This window comes from Aegilops tauschii, chromosome 3 (assembly GCF_002575655.3).
Source record: "Aegilops tauschii subsp. strangulata cultivar AL8/78 chromosome 3, Aet v6.0, whole genome shotgun sequence".
NCBI lineage: Eukaryota > Viridiplantae > Streptophyta > Magnoliopsida > Poales > Poaceae > Aegilops > Aegilops tauschii.
Window position 1 is genome coordinate 279,464,953 of NC_053037.3, and position 19,870 is coordinate 279,484,822.

Sequence of the window (19,870 nt, forward strand, 5' to 3'; positions counted from 1 at the left end):
ACACGTTCCGCACCAGAGTGGTACGGCAACCCTGTCCTGGAAATCATGTTGTTAGACAACGGTGAACCTTCGAACTATGAAGAAGCGATGGCGGGCCCGGATTCCGACAAATGGCTAGAAGCCATGAAATCCGAGATAGGATCCATGTATGAAAACGAAGTATGGACTTTGACTGACTTGCCCGATGATCGGCGAGCCATAGAAAATAAATGGATCTTTAAGAAGAAGACAGACGCGGATGGTAATGTGACCATCTATAAGGCTCGACTTGTCGCTAAGGGTTATCGACAAGTTCAAGGGGTTGACTACAATGAGACTTTCTCACCCGTAGCGAAGCTGAAGTCCGTCCGAATCATGTTAGCAATTGCCGCATACTATGATTATGAGATATGGCAGATGGACGTCAAAACAGCATTCCTTAATGGCTTCCTTAAGGAAGAATTGTATATGATGCAGCCGGAAGGTTTTGTCGATCCTAAGAATGCTAACAAAGTATGCAAGCTCCAGCGCTCAATCTATGGGCTGTTGCAAGCATCTCGGAGTTGGAACATTCGCTTTGATGAGATGATCAAAGCGTTTGGGTTTACACAGACTTATGGAGAAGCATGTGTTTACAAGAAAGTGAGTGGGAGCTCTGTAGCATTTCTCATATTATATGTGGATGACATACTATTGATGGGAAATGATATAGAATTCTTGGAAAGTATAAAGGCCTATTTGAATAAGTGTTTTTCAATGAAGGACCTTGGAGAAGCTGCTTATATATTAGGCATCAAGATCTATAGAGATAGATCAAGACGCCTCATTGGTCTTTCACACAGTACGTACCTTGACAAGATATTGAAGAAGTTCAATATGGATCAGTCCAAGAAGGGGTTCTTGCCTGTATTGCAAGGTGTGCAATTGAGCACGGCTCAATGCCCGACCACGGCAGAAGATAAAGAAAAGATGAGTGTCATCCCCTATGCCTCGGCCATAGCGTCTATTATGTATGCCATGCTGTGTACCAGACCTGATGTAAACCTTGTCGTAAGTTTGGTAGGAAGGTACCAAAGTAATGGCATGGAACACTAGACATCGGTCAAGAATATCCTGAAGTACCTGAAGAGGACTAAGGATATGTTTCTCGTTTATGGAGGTGACGAAGAGCTCGTCGTAAAGGGTTACGTCGACGCTAGCTTCGACACAGATCTGGATGACTCAAAGTCACAAACCGGATACGTGTATATTTTGAATGGAGGAGCAGTAAGCTGGTGCAGTTGCAAGCAAAGCGTCGTGGCGGGATCTACATGTGAAGCGGAGTACATGGCAGCCTCGGAGGCAACACAGGAAGCAGTCTGGATGAAGGAGTTCATTACCGACCTAGGGGTGATTCCCAATGCGTCAGGCCCGATGACTCTCTTCTGTGACAACACTGGAGCTATTGCCCTTGCCAAGGAGCCCAGGTTTCACAGGAAGACCAGGCATATCAAGTGTCGCTTCAACTCCATTCGTGAAAGTGTTCAAAATGGAGACATAGATATTTGTAAAGTACATACGGACCTGAATGTAGCAGATCCGTTGACTAAACCTCTCCCTAGAGCAAAACATGATCAACACCAGGACGCAATGGGTGTTCGATTCATCACAATGTAACTAGATTATTGACTCTAGTGCAAGTGGGAGACTGTTGGAAATATGCCCTAGAGGCAATAATAAATGGTTATTATTATATTTCTTTGTTCATGGTAATTGTCTATTGTTCATGCTATAATTGTGTTATCCGGAAATCGTAATGCATGTGTGAATACATAGACCACAACGTGTCCCTAGTAAGCCTCTAGTTGACTAGCTCGTTGATCAATAGATAGTCATGGTTTCCTGACTATGGACATTGGATGTCATTGATAACGGGATCACATCATTAGGAGAATGATGTGATGGACAAGACCCAATCCTAAGCATAGCTCAAAGATCGTGTAGTTCGTTTGCTAGAGCTTTTCCAATGTCAAGTATCTTCTCCTTAGACCATGAGATCGTGCAACTCCCGGATACCGTAGGAGTACTTTGGGTGTGCCAAACGTCACAACGTAACTGGGTGACTATAAAGGTATACTACGGGTATCTCCGAAAGTGTCTGTTGGGTTGGCACGGATCGAGACTGGGATTTGTCACTCCGTATGACGGAGAGGTATCTCTGGGCCCACTCGGTAATGCATCATCATAATGAGCTCAATGTGACTAAGGAGTTAGTCACGGGATCATGCATTACGGTACGAGTAAAGAGACTTGCCGGTAACGAGATTGAACAAGGTATTGGGATACCGACGATCGAATCACGGGCAAGTAACATACCGATTGACAAAGGGAATTGTATACGAGATTGATTGAATCCTCGACATTGTGGTTCATCCGATGAGATCATCGTGGAACATGTGGGAGCCAACATGGGTATCCAGATCCCGCTGTTGGTTATTGACCGGAGAGGCGTCTCGGTCATGTCTGCATGCCTCCCGAACCCGTAGGGTCTACACACTTAAGGTTCGGTGACGCTAGGGTTGTAGAGATATGAGTATGCGGAAACCCGAAAGTTGTTCGGAGTCCCGGATGAGATCCCGGACGTCACGAGGAGTTCCGGAATGGTCCGGAGGTGAAGAATTATATATAGGAAGTCAAGTTTCGGCTACCGGGAAAGTTTCGGGGGTCACCGGTATTGTACCGGGACCACCGGAAGGGTCCCGGGGGTCCACCGGGTGGGGCCACCTATCCCAGAGGGCCCCATGGGCTGAAGTGGGAAGGGAACCAGCCCTTAGTGGGCTGGGGCGCCCCCCATGGGCCTCCCCCCTGCGCCTAGGGTTGGAAACCCTAGGGTGGGGGGCGCCCCACTTGCCTTGGGGGGCAAGTCTCCCCCCTGGCCGCCGCCCCCCATGCAGATGGGTTCCTGGCCGGCGCCCCCCTCCCAGGGGGCCTATATAAAGGGGGGAGGGAGGGAAGCAGTACTACAGCCTTTGGCGCCTCCCTCCTCCCCTGCAACACCTCTCCCTCTCGCAGAAGCTCGGCGAAGCCCTGTCGAGATCCCGCTACATCCACCACCATGCCGTCGTGCTGCTGGATCTCCATCAACCTCTCCTTCCCCCTTGCTGGATCAAGAAGGAGGAGACGTCGCTGCTCCGTACGTGTGTTGAACGCGGAGGTGCCGTCCGTTCGGCACTCGGTCATCGGTGATTTGGATCACGGCGAGTACGACTCCATCAACCTCGTTCATTGGAACGCTTCCGCTCGCGATCTACAAGGGTATGTAGATGCACTCCTTTCCCCTCGTTGCTAGTATACTCCATAGATGATCTTGGTGATGCGTAGGAAAATTTTAAAATTCTGCTACGATCCCCAACATTTTTTCCATTCAAATGTTGTTCTTGTGTTTCAGACATCCAAAAGGAAGAGGGTGATTGCAGAACCTGAAGGAGTACAAGCAAAGTCCTTGAAAAAGGTGGTGCTACCGGATAAATCACATAGCACCCAACGTATATTGGCGATCGAACCAGCGCCGCAAAACCTAGGATATCGCAACTATGATGGTCGCTGCTTTGCTCTTGTGAGTACCTATTGTCCTATCGTTGTCCTTACATTCATACCTGGTGGATTATGTGACATCATTGTGCATTATAGCTTGCTTATCCACTGTTCGCTCCAAATTATCAGATCTATATTAGTGCTTAAATTAATGTAGAATAAACCCAATGCCTATGAAGAAATTTAGTTATGTATTGTTCTTGTAAGTATCTGTTGTCCTTCATCACTGTACTTATATTTGTCAGCTAGTTCTTCATGTACACTTTGCAGCTTATTTTCCCTTGTCCTCCATTTTTCTACACATCAGATCTACATTTACTCTTGCCAAAATATTGAATAAGACCAATGTTACTGAATAAGTTTAGCTCCGCATTGCTCTTGTCAGTGCCTTCTGCCTGTATGCTGTATTTACATTTGTACTCTGCATCTTAAGTTAAATAATTGCCATTTGTTCCTATATTTTCACATCTATATTTACTCTTAACAAAATGTAGAATAAAGGCAATACTCTTGAAGAAGAGTGTGCGGTAAACTTCTTGAATTGCCCCCCCCCCCCCATCAATATGGACAAGGCCTTTATAGAGCCTGTCTTCACTACTAATGTAAGTTTGTCCTCCTCGAGCCTTCAAACTTTGTTGTTTATATTTGGATAGCTATGAGTGCAAATGCTATTTATTTCTGTCGTCTGCATCAAACTGCTTGTTCAAAGTTTATAAAGTAGAAGTACATAAACATAAGTTTGTCCTTCTCAATTTCAGTCTTTAGTTGTACAATGTAGTTCCTTATTCGTACCATGTAAATTAAACTAAACATAGCAAGTTATCTTCTTTAGCACTATGTGTATGCTTGTTTCTTGATCTGTAATCCAGTGGTGTGGTGAGACTACCAACAACATCACAATGTCATATCCTGCTATGTCTCAACTATGAACAATGCCATATAATATTAATGTTATTTAAATCGCGTCTCTTTATTTACCAATCTGAAATGGTATAATTTGACAGTGCACTCACCATTCATGCTTATACGTTGTTTAGAACTACATCTATGCTTGTGTTCTTGATCTGTAATCCAGTGGTCTGGTGAAGCTGGCCGCTCCTGCACAATGCCATTTCCTGCCGTCTTAACTATGAACAATGCCTATTATGTTAATGCTATTTTAAACCGTGTCTCTTTATTTCTGACAAAGAAATGAGATGAATTGACAGCGCTGATGCTTATACGTGCAAAACCTGTTATCTACCTACTTGTTTCTCTTTCAGGGTGACAACACTACTGCTAGGAAGAACTGCCACAATGATAGTGAGATGAACCCATTGTTTGTCCCTCTAACACATATTCCAGAGGAGAAGGAAACACATATTGAGGGTAGGGATATAACCACGAAGTCACATCTTGATGTACTGTCAAACTTACTCAGTGACACAAGCTCGATGAAGTCGCCGCCTGAATCTGTTCGACTTCTTCAGTCTGAAATTCAAGCAGAAATACATGCTTCCGCTCAAATACGACTGGAACTCCAATATCTATGCAAGATTAACCGTAAGTACAGGACGTTTATTGATGCTATGCAGCTTAAGTTGGTGGATATGAGCGCCAAAGAAGTGCAGTCTCATCAGGTTGCTAAGCTACTTGCGCTGCAGCTCCTGGGCCGGGCTAACCTTTCTTGAACTATGATGAAGTGCTGTCGGTTCTGTCTATTATTTTGTCCGCCTGTTAACTTCCACTGGTGGCGACCTATCCAGTTTATGTAATCTGCTGTCTGGTTGCCCTTTATTATCACTAGTGCCGAACTTTGATGCTGAGGGGATGTAATATGCTGTAATTTCTTTGTTGTAAAGTCTAGGTTTATTCTTGGTCGGTATGCTGTAATTTAGGCCGGAAGGTTCAGTGGATCTCGGTGTTGTCGGTCTTCAGGCCAGACCGTTACTCATATGGGCCAAAACGTGGGCCTATAATCATCTTGGGCTATTAGCAGGTCTAAACCTATAGTAGTTTCCCGCCTTTAACAGGCCGAGTAAAGATCTAGCCAGTTGGGCCAGAGAATACCATGGGCCTTTAACAGGCTAAAACCTAGATTGGGCCAGCGTTGGGCCGAAAAATTCACAGGCCAATACAGGCCGAAACTGCCTATGGCCCATGTTTGGCCCAAATAGGACGAGCAGTTAACAGGCCAAAATATATCTCCGGCCAGTTTGGCCCAATAAAATTATGGGCTTTAAGCAGGCCGGTATCCACGCGGGCCATAGGCCCAAAAGTGTCACGGGCCATTATCAGATGGGCTGTAAGCAGGCCTGATTCAACGCGGGCTGTAATTAGGCCTAACTGTTCCACGAGCCATTAACAGGCCGATAGGCCTGTTGGGCTGAAATTTATCCACGAAGACTACGGGCCGTTAAGAGGCCTAAAGTTACTTCACACAAGAAATAGCCCAGTTTCTGCATGGGCCGTTAAAGGGCCTAAAGTTAAACCGGGCCGATAATGTCCCAGATGCACCACGGGCCGCTAACAGGCCGAAACTATTATCGGGCCGAACTGGTTAACGGGCATTTAACAGGCTGAAATATAAACATGTCTTAGAATGGGCCCAAAAGAAGAATGGCCTGTTAACGGACCTGATCCGATATGGGCCGTAATTCGGCCCAAAAACGGCAGGATGTGAATGGGCCTGATCTGCTATGGGCCTCAATTTGGCCCAAAACATGGCAGGCTGTTAACGGGCCAGTCCACTAGTGTCTAAAAAAACATGGTGGGCCTTTAGCTGGGCCGACCTTTTCACCGGAATGGGCCTCTGTTGGGCCGTGCCACGTGTCCACGTATCATAGGTGCCTCCTGTCCAATGAGTGGATGACATCTGTCCCAACGGTGAGCAAACACGTGTTTCCTCCGGCCAATGAGAATTTTACACGTGGAAAATCCCCATTGGTCCGGGCTATTAACGGGTTATCGGATCCAAAACCAGACCCGATAGCTTAACGGTGACCCATTACGGTCGATGCCACGTGTCGGTCACCCTTGACGAAAGCACTTCTATGACGCGGGATTTATCGTCATGGAAGTGCACACTTCCATGATGATAATTTTGGTAATGACATGGAACACTTCTACGACAGCACATGTATGACTATCTTGATTTTGTCATAAAATCGTCATGGATGTACATGCATGACAGAAAACGTGACCTACTGTGACAAACACGTATCATCACGGAAGTGTATTTTTTTTAGGTTTACCTCAGAACTTCGGGTCCATAGCTAGTAGCTAGATGGCTTCTTCTCTCTCTGTGATTCTCAATACCATGTTCTCCCAATGTTCTTGGAGATCTGTCTGATGTAATCTTCTTTTGCGGTGTGTTTGTCGAGATCTGATGAATTGTGGATGTATGATCAGCTTATCTATGAATATTATTTGAATCTTCTCTGAATTCTTATATGCATGATTTGGTATCTTTGTATTTCTCTTGGAATTATCGGTTTGGTTTGGCCAACTAGATTGGTTTTTCTTGCAATGGGAGAGGTGCTTAGATTTGGGTTCAATCTTGCGTGATTTCACCCAGTGACAAAGTAGGGGTAGCGAGACACGTATTAAATTGTTGCCATTGAGGATAAAAAGATGGGGTTTATATAATATTGCATGAGTTTATTCCTCTACATCATGTCATCTTACTTAAGGCGTTACTCCGTTCTTTATGAACTTAATACTCTAGATGCATGCTGGATAGCGGTTGATGTGTGGAGTAATAGTAGTAGATGCAGGCAGGAGTCGGTCTACTTGACACGGACGTGATGCCTATATTGCATAATCATTGCCTTGGATATCGTCATAACTTTGCGCTTTTCTATCAATTGCTCGACAGTAATTTGTTCACCCACTGTATTATTTGCCTTCATGAGAGAAGCCTCTATTGAAACCTATGGCCCCCGGGTCTATTTTCCATCATATTAGTTTCCGATCTACTATTTTGCAATCTTTTATTTTCAGAACTATAAACCAAAAAACTCAAAAATATTTACTTTATCATTTGTTTAGTTTTATCTATCTCTATCAAATCTCACCTTTGCAAGTGACAGTGAAGGGATTGACAACCCCTTTATCATGTTGGGTGCAAGTGTTTGATTGTTTGTGCAGGTATTGGTGATTTGTGCGATCTTCTCCTACTGGATTGATACCTTGGTTCTTAACTGAGGGAAATACTTATCTCTACTTTACTGCATCACCCTTTCCTCTTCAAGGGAAAAACCAACGCAAGCTCAAGAAGTAGCAGCCATCTTCGGGTCTTGGGCCTTCAATAGGCACATCTTATAAGCCGCCTCCAGGCTCTTAAATCTTGGGCCTTCTTAGGCTTTCACTTATGAGTCGCCAACAGTGTAACCCGGCCCCTCCTGGGCGGGCCACACCGCGGGCTTATATCCCCAACAGTTAACAAAAGTAATATTAGAGCACCTAGACCCTTTGAACAAATTAAAGTTGAACCTAATGTTGTTATGGTTAAAGATCTCTTGGCTGATAATATTGATGGGCATGTTATTTACTTCTGTAATGAAGCAACTAGAATTGCTAAGCCTGATACTAAGCCTGTTGGTTGCATGCCTGTTGTCTTAGTTAAAATAGGAGACCATTGTTATCATGGTTTATGTGACTTGGGTGCTAGTGTGAGTGTTATTCCGTTTACCTTATATCAAGAGATCATGAATGATACTGCACCTGTTGAGATAGAAGACATTGATGTTACAATTAAACTTGCAAATAGAGATACTATTTCACCGCTTGGGATTGTTAGAGATGTTGAAGTCTTGCATGGAAAGATCAAATACCCTATTGATTTTCTAGTTCTACATTCTCCACAAGATGATTTTTGCCCCATTATATTTGGTAGACCTTTCTTGAATATAGTTAATATTAAGATTGATTACAATAAAGAAACTGTTAGTGTTTAACTTTGGTGATGTATCTCATGAGTTTAATTTCTCTAAATTCCGTAGACAACCTCATGATAAAGAATTTCCTAGTAAGGATGAAATTATTAGTCTTGCTTCTATTGTTGTACCTCCTACTGGTTCATTAGAACAATATTTGCTAGACCATGAAAATGATATGCATATGAACGAAAGAAATGTAATAGATAATATTTTCTTTGATCAACCACCTATTATTAGACACAGTTTGCATGTTGAAACTCTTGGAGGTCCTCCTCCACCTAAAGGTGATCCCGTGTTTGAGTTGAAACAATTGTCCGATACATTGAAATATGCTTATCTTGATGAAAAGAAGATATATCCTGTTATTATTAGTGCTAAACTTTCAGAGCATGAAGAAAAGAGATTACTAAAAATTGTGAAGAAGCACTGTGCCGCTACTGGATATACTCTTGATGATTTTAAGGGCATTAGTCCCACTCTATGTCAGCACAAGATTAATATGGAGCCTCATGCTAAGGCAGTTGTTGATCAGCAGTGACGATTGAATCCTAAGATGAAGGATGTGGTAAGGACTGAAATATTGAAGCTTTTGGAAGAAGGTATAATTTATCCCATAGCTGATAGTAGATGGGTAAGTCCTTTTCATTGTGTCCCTAAGAAAGGAGGCATTACCGTTGTTCCTAATGATAAAAATGAACTTATCCCACAAAGAATTGCAACTGGTTATAGGATGGTAATTGCTTTCAGGAAATTAAACAAATCTACTAGAAAAGATCATTACCCCTTGCCTTTTATTGATCAAATGTTAGAAAGATTGTCTAAGCACACACACTTTTGTTTCCTTGATGGATATTCTGGTTTCTCCCAAATACATGTGTGAAAAGAAGAACAAGAGAAAAGTACTTTTACTTGCCCTTTTGGAACTTATGCTTATAGACGTATGCCTTTTGGTTTATGCAACGCACCTGCTACCTTTCAAAGATGTATGACTGCTATATTCTCTGACTTGTGAAAATATTGTTCAGATTTTCATGAATGATTTTCCCATTTACGGGACTTCTTTTAATGATTGCTTAAGAAAACTTGATTGAGTTTTGCCGAGATGCGAAGAAACTAATCTTGTCTTGAATTGGGAGAAGTGCCACTTTATGGTTAATGAAGGTATTGTCTTGGGGGATAATTTTTTTGAATGAGTTATTGAAGTAGATAAACCTAAAGTTGATGCAATTGATAAAATGCCATGTCCTAAAGATATTAAAGGTATAAGAAGTTTCCTTAGTCATGCTGGTTTCTATAGAAGGTTTATTAAAGACTTATATAAAATTTCTAGGCCTCTTATCTTTTAGAAAAAGATGTTCCATTTGTTTTGATGATGATTGCGTAGAAGCCTTTGAAATACTTAAGAAAGCCTTAACCTCTGCACCCATTGTTCAACCACCTAATTGGAACTTGCCTTTTTAAATTATGTGTGATGCTAGTGACTATGATGTTGGTGTTGTTCTTGGACAAAGAGTCGATAAGAAATTAAATGTTATCCATTATGTTAGTAAAAACTCTAGATAGCACTCAAAGAAATTATGCTACCACTGAGAAAGAATTTATAACAGTTGTGTTTGCATGTGATAAATTCATATCTTCTATTGTTGATTCTAAAGTGATTGTTCACACTGATCATGTTGCTATTAAATAACTTAAAAAGAAAAATGCTTAACCTAGGTTAATTAGGTGGGTTCTTTTACTGCAAGAATTTGACTTGCATATTATTGATAGAAAGGAAGCTAAGAATCTCGTAGCTGATAATTTGTCTCGAATGGAAAATGTTCTTGATGACCCACTGCCTATTGATGATAGTTTTCCTGATGAACAAATATCTGTTATAAATGCTTCTCGTAATACTCCTTGGTATGCATACTATGCTACTTACATTGTTGCTAAATGTATACCACCTAGTTTCACATACCAACAAAAGAAAAAGTTTTTGATTTGAGACATTACTTTTGGGATGAACCACATCTTTATAAAGAAGGATTAGATGGTCTTATTAGACGTTGTGTACCTGAGCATGAACAAGAACAAATCCTATGCAAGTGTCATTCCGACGCATATGGAGGACACCATGCTGGAGAAAAAACTGCACATAAGGTATTACAATCTGGTTTTTATTGGCCTACTCTCTTCAAGGATGCACGTAAGTTTGTCTTATCATGCCATAAATGTCAAAGAATTGGTAATATTAGTAGACGTTAGAAAATTCCTATGAATTATTCACTTGTTATTGAACCATTTGATGTTTGGGGATTTGATTACATGGGACCTTTTTCTTCCTCTAATGATTATACATATATTCTAGTTGTTGTTGTTTATGTTACTAAGTGGGTAGAAGCTATTGCAACTAGTAGTGCTGATCATAACACACCTATTAAAATGCTTAAAGAAGTTATTTTCTCGAGGTTTGGGTCCCTAGATATTTAATGAATGACTGGTGGTTTACATTTTATTCATGGTGCTTTCCATAAACTCCTTGCTAAATATGATGTCAACCATAAAATTGCATCACCTTATCTCTGCTCCTAATGTCTTGGTACGTAGGTCGTCTTTGGTTCGTTTCGTTCGTTTCCCATCCATGGATCCCCTCCCCCATCGATAGACTTGGAGAGACATCCCCACAGATTTTTTTTCCAAATTAAGCGCCTGCCTCCTCCTCTCTCTTGCATGGAAAAAAACAGAAAAGAACCACTCGTAGATAGGAAGATCCCGTAAAAAGTGGTGCTACCTATACCTGGCCATACCTCGGGCCGGGCCGGGCCTAGCCAAGCCCGATGCAAAAAACCCAGGCCCGGCCGTCGGGCCTGTTTTCTAGGCCCGAGCCCGGCCCAAACACGTAAAAGCCTGTCGGGCTTCGGGCCGGCCCGGCCCGTCTTTCAAGAAAACGCCAAAATGATGGGCCTGGGCCCGGCCCGGCCCGGTCTTCGGGCTCAAAATCTAGGCCCGAGCCCGGCCCAGGAGCGACGTCAGGCCGGGCCGGGTCGGGCTTTTTCGGGCCGGGCCGTTCGGGCCGGGTTGCCCATGGCCAGGACTAGTGCTACCCTTCGGGCTGGGACCAGGCATGGAGCTATCAATAGACCCGTAGAGAGGGGCTCGCCGCTGGCCATGTGTGGACGGAGCGTGTGGCATTGGCGCTCCCGTGCGCTAAATCGCGGTGGGCTTACGCTGCTCCTTAAGCAGCAGGAGCGGTACGCGAAGATAGAGCGCACCGGAACAATTAGAAAGAAGATGGTTGAGCTGGAGATGAGCAACTACACGCCGATATCATCATGGCCAGGTAAGCTTCTTCCCCATCCTAATCCGTGCACTTCTTCTCCATTCCAATTCAGTACTAGGGGCGGACCTCTGCCCAGCACCAGCCGCCTCCGCCATCGATTCACGCCACCAGAAGCCCAGCCGGATTCGGTCCAGTTCCACTCTTTCCAACATCCATTGCGGCCTCGCTGTTCTGCTCCTGTCACAATCATTTTCATGATCCCTCACATAACATGATTTGCAGTACAGTAGAGTAGTCTCAATGTGTTGAGCTGAAACATTCAATATTGCAACAGACATCTTTTTGAACGTGCAGGGGAAGTGTACAGGGACAATGTCAGAAGTGCCCATGTGACGCCAGAAGTATTGCATCGGAGTTATGGGAGAGAAATTGATGTCTGGAGCGCTGGAGTGGTCTTGTATATTCTTTTATGTGGTTTACTGCCTTTCTGGGCAGGTAAGTATTCATGCATATTCAGGAGACATCTTCAGCTTACCATAGTAAACAGCAGGGCTAAAACTTGCAATTTGAAACTATACTGGTGGTTCAAGTTGATTTGAGTACCAGACCGTGGTGGACAATATTTGAAACTTCAAAGGGTTCTTATCTGTATACTGCAGTATAGGCCTTAGGTAGTACACCATCTGGGGTCATGAATGAAGAGTTCTGCATTTGTATAGATTATATATGTCATTTACCATAAACAATAGTACTTGTTTGTGTGCAAAACATCTGTGGCTCAAAGAAGGTGGATAATATTTAAAAGACCTATCGATAGCGCAATCCTATTAAGAATGAAGCGATTCAAGGCGATGAGCAAGCTAACACAACTAGCGCTTAAGGTGAATTATCTAGACATGTGCTAGTAGAATATTATAACTGGAAGTGAATTATTGTTTCACTTCTTGTGAAAAAATCTGAACGGAACTTCTCTCAGTATGGAGAAAAGAAAAATAACATAAGAGTTCTCATAACGCACATTGGAAATTCTTTTGGAGTTGGCACTGATGGATGAAGTCTCAACATAAATCAAATCGAGTTCATAACAACATTCTGAATATCATTTGGAACCTAACTTACATTCACTAATTTGGATTACAAGAAGAAAAATGAGCATTAAGCTCAGTCCAAAAGAAGCACTACAACACCTGAACTTCATTAATAGATTCACTCCATCTTGTAATGCACCAAAATACGGTTCAGCTTCTTCATCAACGAGAGAAGTTTTATGAAAAGCTCAGTGCATACAAGTTCAGAAGCCCTGTATATTCAGGAAGCTTCTATATTCAGAAACTTCATCTCATACATATTCCCGGATTTATCCAACCAATTCACAAGTTAAAGATATCAATAATTTAACATTCACAACACCAACATCCATGGATTACAGTAAAAAGCAAAAGGCTCGCACGAGATTCTGAAGAACAAGAAATATTCAATTCAGCTACAACCTTTAACTCAGCGATCGAGTGCTACAAAATCAATCACCCATTGAGAAGCGGTTCGTTCTGCGAGCATGTGTGGTAGAGCCTCAGCCCCTGAGTGCCGTCGCACTGGAGCAGTAGCGCTGTTCTCTTGCGTCAACTCGGCAACCGGCTCAGTGGCTCGCCCTCCTTAAGGGCATATCCCCCTTGCGGCGTTAGAAAATGGTTTTTCCATCGAGTGGCGATGCGGCGCATTAGCTCGCCCTCCTCCTCGAGGGCATATTCCCCCCTGTGGCGTTAGGAAATGTTTTTCCATCGAGTGGCGCCGCGGCACAGCTCCGGCAGCTGCGGCTCCCATCAGCAGCGCCTGTTCCCTCCAAACTAAAAATGAACGGGCGTTAGAACGACACACGACACCCATCGGGGTTATCTGCAAAAGCATGTTTAAGTGGACATGTGATCTTTCACCATATACATTGCCGATTGAAGGCTCCATGAAAATTATGCTTAGCTGCCTACACAAATTGATAGTCTGGCTTAAAAGTTACAACTATAACTTAGCTTATTGTTTGGCTTACAAGTTACAACTATAACTTAGCTTATCAATTAAACTAACAGTTCACAAAAAACCAAGCTAAGTACACTGCCATATTTTAATCAATAAATTTTGTCAGCGGATATCCACTGGTTGACCCAGCCCTCTGTATACACGACCTAGTCTTCCCCCCTCTCTGCGCACTAGGCGCACGATCTCCACCTGTGCACGACTGCACAACGGCTGTACTCTGAAACTGTATATATGCAGAGCTAATGCATCGGCATGCACTACGGTGCATTGCATTCTCCTGTTCCCTGCTCACATGGTATCAGATGCTCTCTATCTCCTGAGCCTGTAACTCCTCTTCCGCTGCCCTTCTGCACCGCACTCCTCTCGCCATGGCCGCACCACCTCCACCTCCCCCTCCCCCTCCGGTCAGCCATGGACCGACCACCCCCCCTTCGGGCCCCAGCCACCTCCAACCCCCTGCTCACCCCGTCCGCGCTAGCCAACTCCACGCGCGGCGGCGCCCTCTTCCCTCGTGAGCCTGACAGCACTTCATCTGCTGCGATGGCCGCCCTCGCATCACCTCTGGCCGGGATCTTCATCAACCAACATGTCCCGCTTGTGCTCACCCTGACGCCGCCAAACTACACCCAGTGGCGCACCCTCTTTGAGGTTATGTTCGCCAAGAGCGGCGTCACCGACCACATCGTCGACCCACCTCGCGCGGCGGCGCCGTACTGGCTCCAAGACGACGCACACATTGTGTCATGGCTGTACAACCGGGTCAGCCCGGAAATCTTCGGCCTTGTTCACCAACGGAACGCCACCGCTGCACAGCTCTGGGCCTCCATCGCCACCCTGTTCCTGGAGAACGCCGAGCATCAGGCCGTCTTCCTCGCTACGGAGTTCCGCCGGATCGAGCAGGGGTCCTCCTCTGTCATTGCCTACTTCGCCCGCCTGAAAGACTGCGCTGACCGCCTGGCCGACCTCGGCGAGCCCGTGACTGACCGGGACCAGGTACTCAACATGTTCCGTGGTCTCGCTCCTCGTCTCCACTACGCCATCCCGATTCTCACCATGCAGCGGCCTCTTCCCACCTTCCTTGCTTGCCGCGCCTTTCTGCTTCTGGAGGAGAGCCGTCACGCTGCACAAGGCGCCGGCTCCACCGACATGGCCCTCCACGCCGCGCGCTCGCCAGCCTCTGGTGGCTTGGGTGGCAGCAGCTCCGGCGGGGGCGGCCGCTCCAACAACAACAACAGCGGCGGCGGCCGCTACAAGGGCAAGGGCAAGGCCCCTGCCAACTACGGCGGGGGCAGCGGCGGCAACTCCGGCGGGGGCTCCTACCACAACACCTCGTCGTCGCGCCCTCCTACGCCATCCTCGGCGCCCTGGACCGGCATGGTTCATGCCTGGGCGATGCCATGGCGTCCCCATGCCCCGGGCTCTGGCATCCTGGGTGCGCGTCCCGACGCGCCTCCACCGTTCGTGGGTACCGCGGCCGACTACCCGACGGCGCCGCCCTACGGCTCCCCTGCACCCTACGCGTCGGCGCCGCCCTACGGCTCCCCTGCACCCTACGCGTCGGCGCCACCCTACAACGCGCCTGCCGCGCCGTCGTGGGACCAGAAGGCCCTCATCCATGCCTTGAACAGCATGTCCATGCAGGAGCCCGCCCCGCCGACCTCCGCTGGCAGCGAGTGGTACCTCGACACAGGCGCGACGTCACACATGGCCTCGTCCTCAGGTATGCTCGCATCCTCTCACCCCACTGCTCTCTCCCACATAGTTTTTGGCGACGGATCGTCCTTGCCTGTCACACACTCCGGCCACCAGATCCTTCCCACTACATCTTCTCCACTCTCCCTCCGAAATGTTCTTGTCTGCCCAAATATAATCAAAAATCTCATCTCTGTTAAAACCCTCGCTCACGATAATCCCGTTAATGTTGAGTTTGATGACCTCGGTTTTTCTGTCAAGGAACGGCGCACAAAGAAGGTGATCCTCCGATGTGATGACGACGGCGAGCTCTACTCCGTCACCACAACTCCCATGCACCACAGCCTTGTCGCCGCCACCGTGGATCTCTGGCACCAACGTCTCGGTCACCCGGGGCACGATGCCTTGGCGACCACTCTGCGGCAAGCATCGCCTTCTACAGTCGCTGCACCTGCCCACACCTGTCATGCCTGTCAATTAGGGAAGAACACCAGACTACCGTTTACAGTTTCGCAACATGTATCCTACTTTCCTTTTCAGCTAGTTCATTGTGATGTGTGGACCTCGCCTGTACAAAGTTTATCTGGATACAAATACTACCTAGTTGTGCTCGATGATTATAGTCACTTTGTCTGGACATTCCCTCTTCATGCTAAATCTGAAGTTCTCCCCACCTTACTCACCTTTCAAACCCTCGTCTCTCGCCACTTTAACCTAAACATTCAACACTTCAAACAGATAATGGGCGCGAATTCGACAATCACTCCAGCCGCGAGTTCTTCTCCACACACGGCATTGCTCTACGCATGTCGTGTCCTTACACCAGCCCACAAAATGGCCGCGCCGAGCGTATCTTACGAACCCTAAACGACACTGTTCGTAGCCTCCTAATCCACGCCTCCATGCCATTTTCCTTCTGGGTAGAAGCACTGAACACCGCCACCTTCGTTCTCAACAGACGTCCATGTCGCCCGCGCCACAATCTCACTCCGTTCTACCTGCTCTACGGTGCCCACCCAGACTACACAAACATGCGCGTGTTTGGATGCCTATGCTACCCTAACACCACGGCCACTGCTGCTCATAAACTCGCTCCCCGATCGGCACCATGTGTTTTTCTCGGCTACTCGCCGGACCACAAAGGGTACCGTTGCTACAACCGATCGACCGGTCGAGTTCTCACTTCACGGCACGTCTTCTTCAACGAGAGCTCTTTCCCCTACCGCACCACTGAACCCACACCACCCGCGTCGGCTGATGATGATGACAACTATCAGTCACCGAGTCCTCCAGATCGTTGGACCGTGCGTAGTGCCTCACCAGCTACCAGTGTGGCCACGGCCAACCCCCCTGCGCCCTCGACGCCTCAGTGCCAGTCACCACCAGCACTCCACCCCTGCCGATCACCCACCCCATCTACCTCCCCGCACACACCTCCGAGCAACGACAACCCATCGCCAACCCCGTCACCCCCTCCGCCTCCCGCCAAACCCACGCAATCCCACGCGCCCCCCGTGCCCACACACCGCATGGTCACCCGTGGTATGAATGGCATCTTCCAGCCCAACCCCAAGTATGCACTCCAAGCTCACGTAACCATCATTTCCCCCATAACCAAATCCGTGCGCACGGCATTGCGCGATCCGTTTTGGCTAACAGCTATGCAGGAGGAGTACAGGGCGTTGATGGCGAACAACACATGGACGCTAGTGCCGCGCCCACCCGGTGCCAACATTGTCACTGGGAAGTGGCTATTCCGGCACAAGCTCAAGGCCGATGGCTCACTGGAACGATACAAAGCCAGGTGGGTGGTCCGCAGCTTCTCACAACGACCGGGCGTGGACTTTGACGAAACCTTCAACCTTGTCGTCAAGTCTGCTACCGTTCGTGTCGTGCTCGCCATTGCCGCGTCGCGAGACTGGCCCGTCCATCAAATGGACGTGAATAATGCCTTTCTTCATGGGCAGCTGGCCGAGCGCGTCTACTGTCAACAACCTGCCGGCTTCGTCGACCACGACCACCCCGACTTCGTCTGCCTCCTCGACAAGTCTCTGTATGGCCTCAAGCAGGCTCCCCGTGCCTGGTTCGACCGGTTCGCCGCGTTCCTGCGCACGGTCGGCTTCACGGCGGCGCGCTCCGACCCGTCGCTGTTCGTGTACCACTCCGATGGCGGCATGGCGTACCTCCTCCTGTACGTCGACGACATCGTGCTCACTGCCTCGTCGCGCTGTCTTCTACAACACATCCAGCAACGCCTCTTCTCCGAGTTCTCGATGAAGGACCTCGGTCCGCTCAACTACTTCCTCGGCATCAGCGTCACGCGCAGCAGCTCTGGCTTCTTCCTGTCGCAGCGCAAATACGCGGAGGAGCTCCTGGACCGCGCCAACATGAACACGTGCAAGGCCTCGCCGACGCCCGTGGACACTCGTGCCAAGCTGTCTGCATCCGATGGCTCTCCTGTTGCGGATTCCTCGGAGTACAGAAGCCTGGTCGGGGCTCTCCAGTACCTCACCATGATTCGCCCCGACCTCGCCTATGCTGTCCAGCAAGCATGCCTACATATGCATGATCCGCGGGACCAGCACTTGGCGCTCGTCAAGCGCATACTGCGGTACCTGCGGGGGACGACGACGCACGGTCTACACCTACATCGCTCGCAGGCCCTCGACCTCGTCGCCTATTCGGATGCCGACTGGGCCGGTTGCCCGGACACGCGACATTCCACCTCCGGCTACACCGTCTTCCTCGGCGATGCCCTGATCTCTTAGTCCTCAAAGCGTCAAGCCGCGGAGGCCGAATATCGTGATGTCGCCAACGTGGTTGCCGAGTGTTGCTGGCTCAGGCAACTTCCGGGAGAGCTGCGCGTCGACGTCCCCAAGGCCACGGTCGTGTACTGTGACAACATCTCCAGTGTCTACATGGCGGCCAACCCTGCTCATCACCGGCGTACCAAGCACATCGAACTCGACATACATTTTGTTCGGGAGAAGGTGGCACTTGGCGAGCTTCGTGTTCTACACGTCCCAACCACGCAGCAGTTCGCCGACGTGATGACAAAGGGGTTACCTACAGCTGCATTTGAAGAATTTCGGTCCAGCTTGTGCATCCGGCCATCGGACGCTCAAACTGCGGCGGGGTGTCAGCGGATATCCACTGGTTGACCCAGCCCTCTGTATACACGACCTAGTCTTCCCCCCTCTCTGGCACTAGGCGCACGATCTCCACCTGTGCACGACTGCACAACGGCTGTACTCTGAAACTGTATATATGCAGAGCTAATGCATTCTCCTGTTCCCTGCTCACAAATTTGAAGCAACACATATGCTTGAATCGACTAATTCGAGAAACATCAGGTAATTATAAAGTACAGGCTCCAAATTAGCTACTAGAAATTAACTTCTCCTTAAATAATTCTTAGAAACTAACTGTTCATGATGTAACTTTGATAGAGGACAAATTTAATAGATTGCGGTACTGCTATCAAACGAATGCCTACTTGAAAAACAATGTAAGCATTTAATTTGTTGCCAGAAATTTGTGTGAACCTGTCTGTTGGAGTGGAGGCCCAGCCGGACTCTCTCCCAGTGTTAGCGCCTACTGCTCGGAGCGGCGAGCTTCAATCAGTGGACATCGGAAGAGCCCTGTTGCCGTGCAAGTTGGAGGAGAACACGACGCCCTCGGCACCAGAAATTGGCCTAGGATGGCAGATCGACGGTGCCGCTCGCCTGATGTACAAATCGTCCTGCAAGTTGCCGTTGGCAGCGGAAGTCGGCCAGGGATGGCCAGAACAATGGATGGCTTGATGGCGGCCGGATCCGGCTGCTCACCCAGACACGTCGCGGGGAGTGAAGAAGGCGGGCGAGATCCCGATGGAGTGGATAGGTGGCGCCGGTGAGCATGGAGCAGAGGGGATGGTGAGAATGGAGGCAGGGACAGGCAGGGGTGGGGGGGGGGGGGGGGGGGGGGGGGGGGATATGGCGACCGGGACGCCGTGGCGGAGAGGGATGGCAGGGGCGACATCGTGGCACAGAGGAGTGGGAGGGTGAGAGACTTAGCGGTGCGTGGGTGAGAGAGTGAGAGGGGTGCGTGCGGTGAGAGAGTGGCGGAGGTGATACGACATGGTAGGTAAGCTAAAAAACTAGGTAGGTGAAAAATAATTTGTTTTTACTCATGTTTATTAATATAAAATATCATTTACATATATTTTTAATTAGGGTACCCAGTTTTTCTTTTGCAAATAAAAGCAGTTGTCTTAGTCTCACATTTGTTTTTATATACTATACAATATATACTTATATAATGTAGTATAAAATATTATTTATATTTTTATTCCACTTTTGTTCGTCAGAGAAAGAAGTGATGGATTTGGATGATGTTTTAAAAATATCAACTGACATTAACATGTGTTATGGAA

The 19,870-nt window shown here is 47.4% G+C and overlaps 1 protein-coding gene and 1 long non-coding RNA gene across 2 annotated transcripts; one reads left to right on the top strand and one right to left on the bottom strand.

Annotated features, from left to right (window-relative positions):
- Positions 1-13,089: 13,089 nt before the first annotated feature.
- LOC120976681 (uncharacterized) lies at positions 13,090-19,514 on the bottom strand. Its single transcript, XR_005772821.3, has 2 exons — positions 19,002-19,514; positions 13,090-13,577 (listed from the first exon to the last, which is right to left on the bottom strand). It is a non-coding gene; the product is annotated as an uncharacterized lncRNA (long non-coding RNA).
- Positions 13,577-16,013, top strand: LOC141042375 (uncharacterized). Its single transcript, XM_073510416.1, has 2 exons — positions 13,577-15,484; positions 15,718-16,013. Exons 1-2 carry the CDS (start codon positions 14,017-14,019, stop codon positions 15,750-15,752), a joined length of 1,503 nt encoding a protein of 500 aa, XP_073366517.1. The 5' UTR covers positions 13,577-14,016; the 3' UTR covers positions 15,753-16,013.
- Positions 19,515-19,870: the final 356 nt, after the last annotated feature.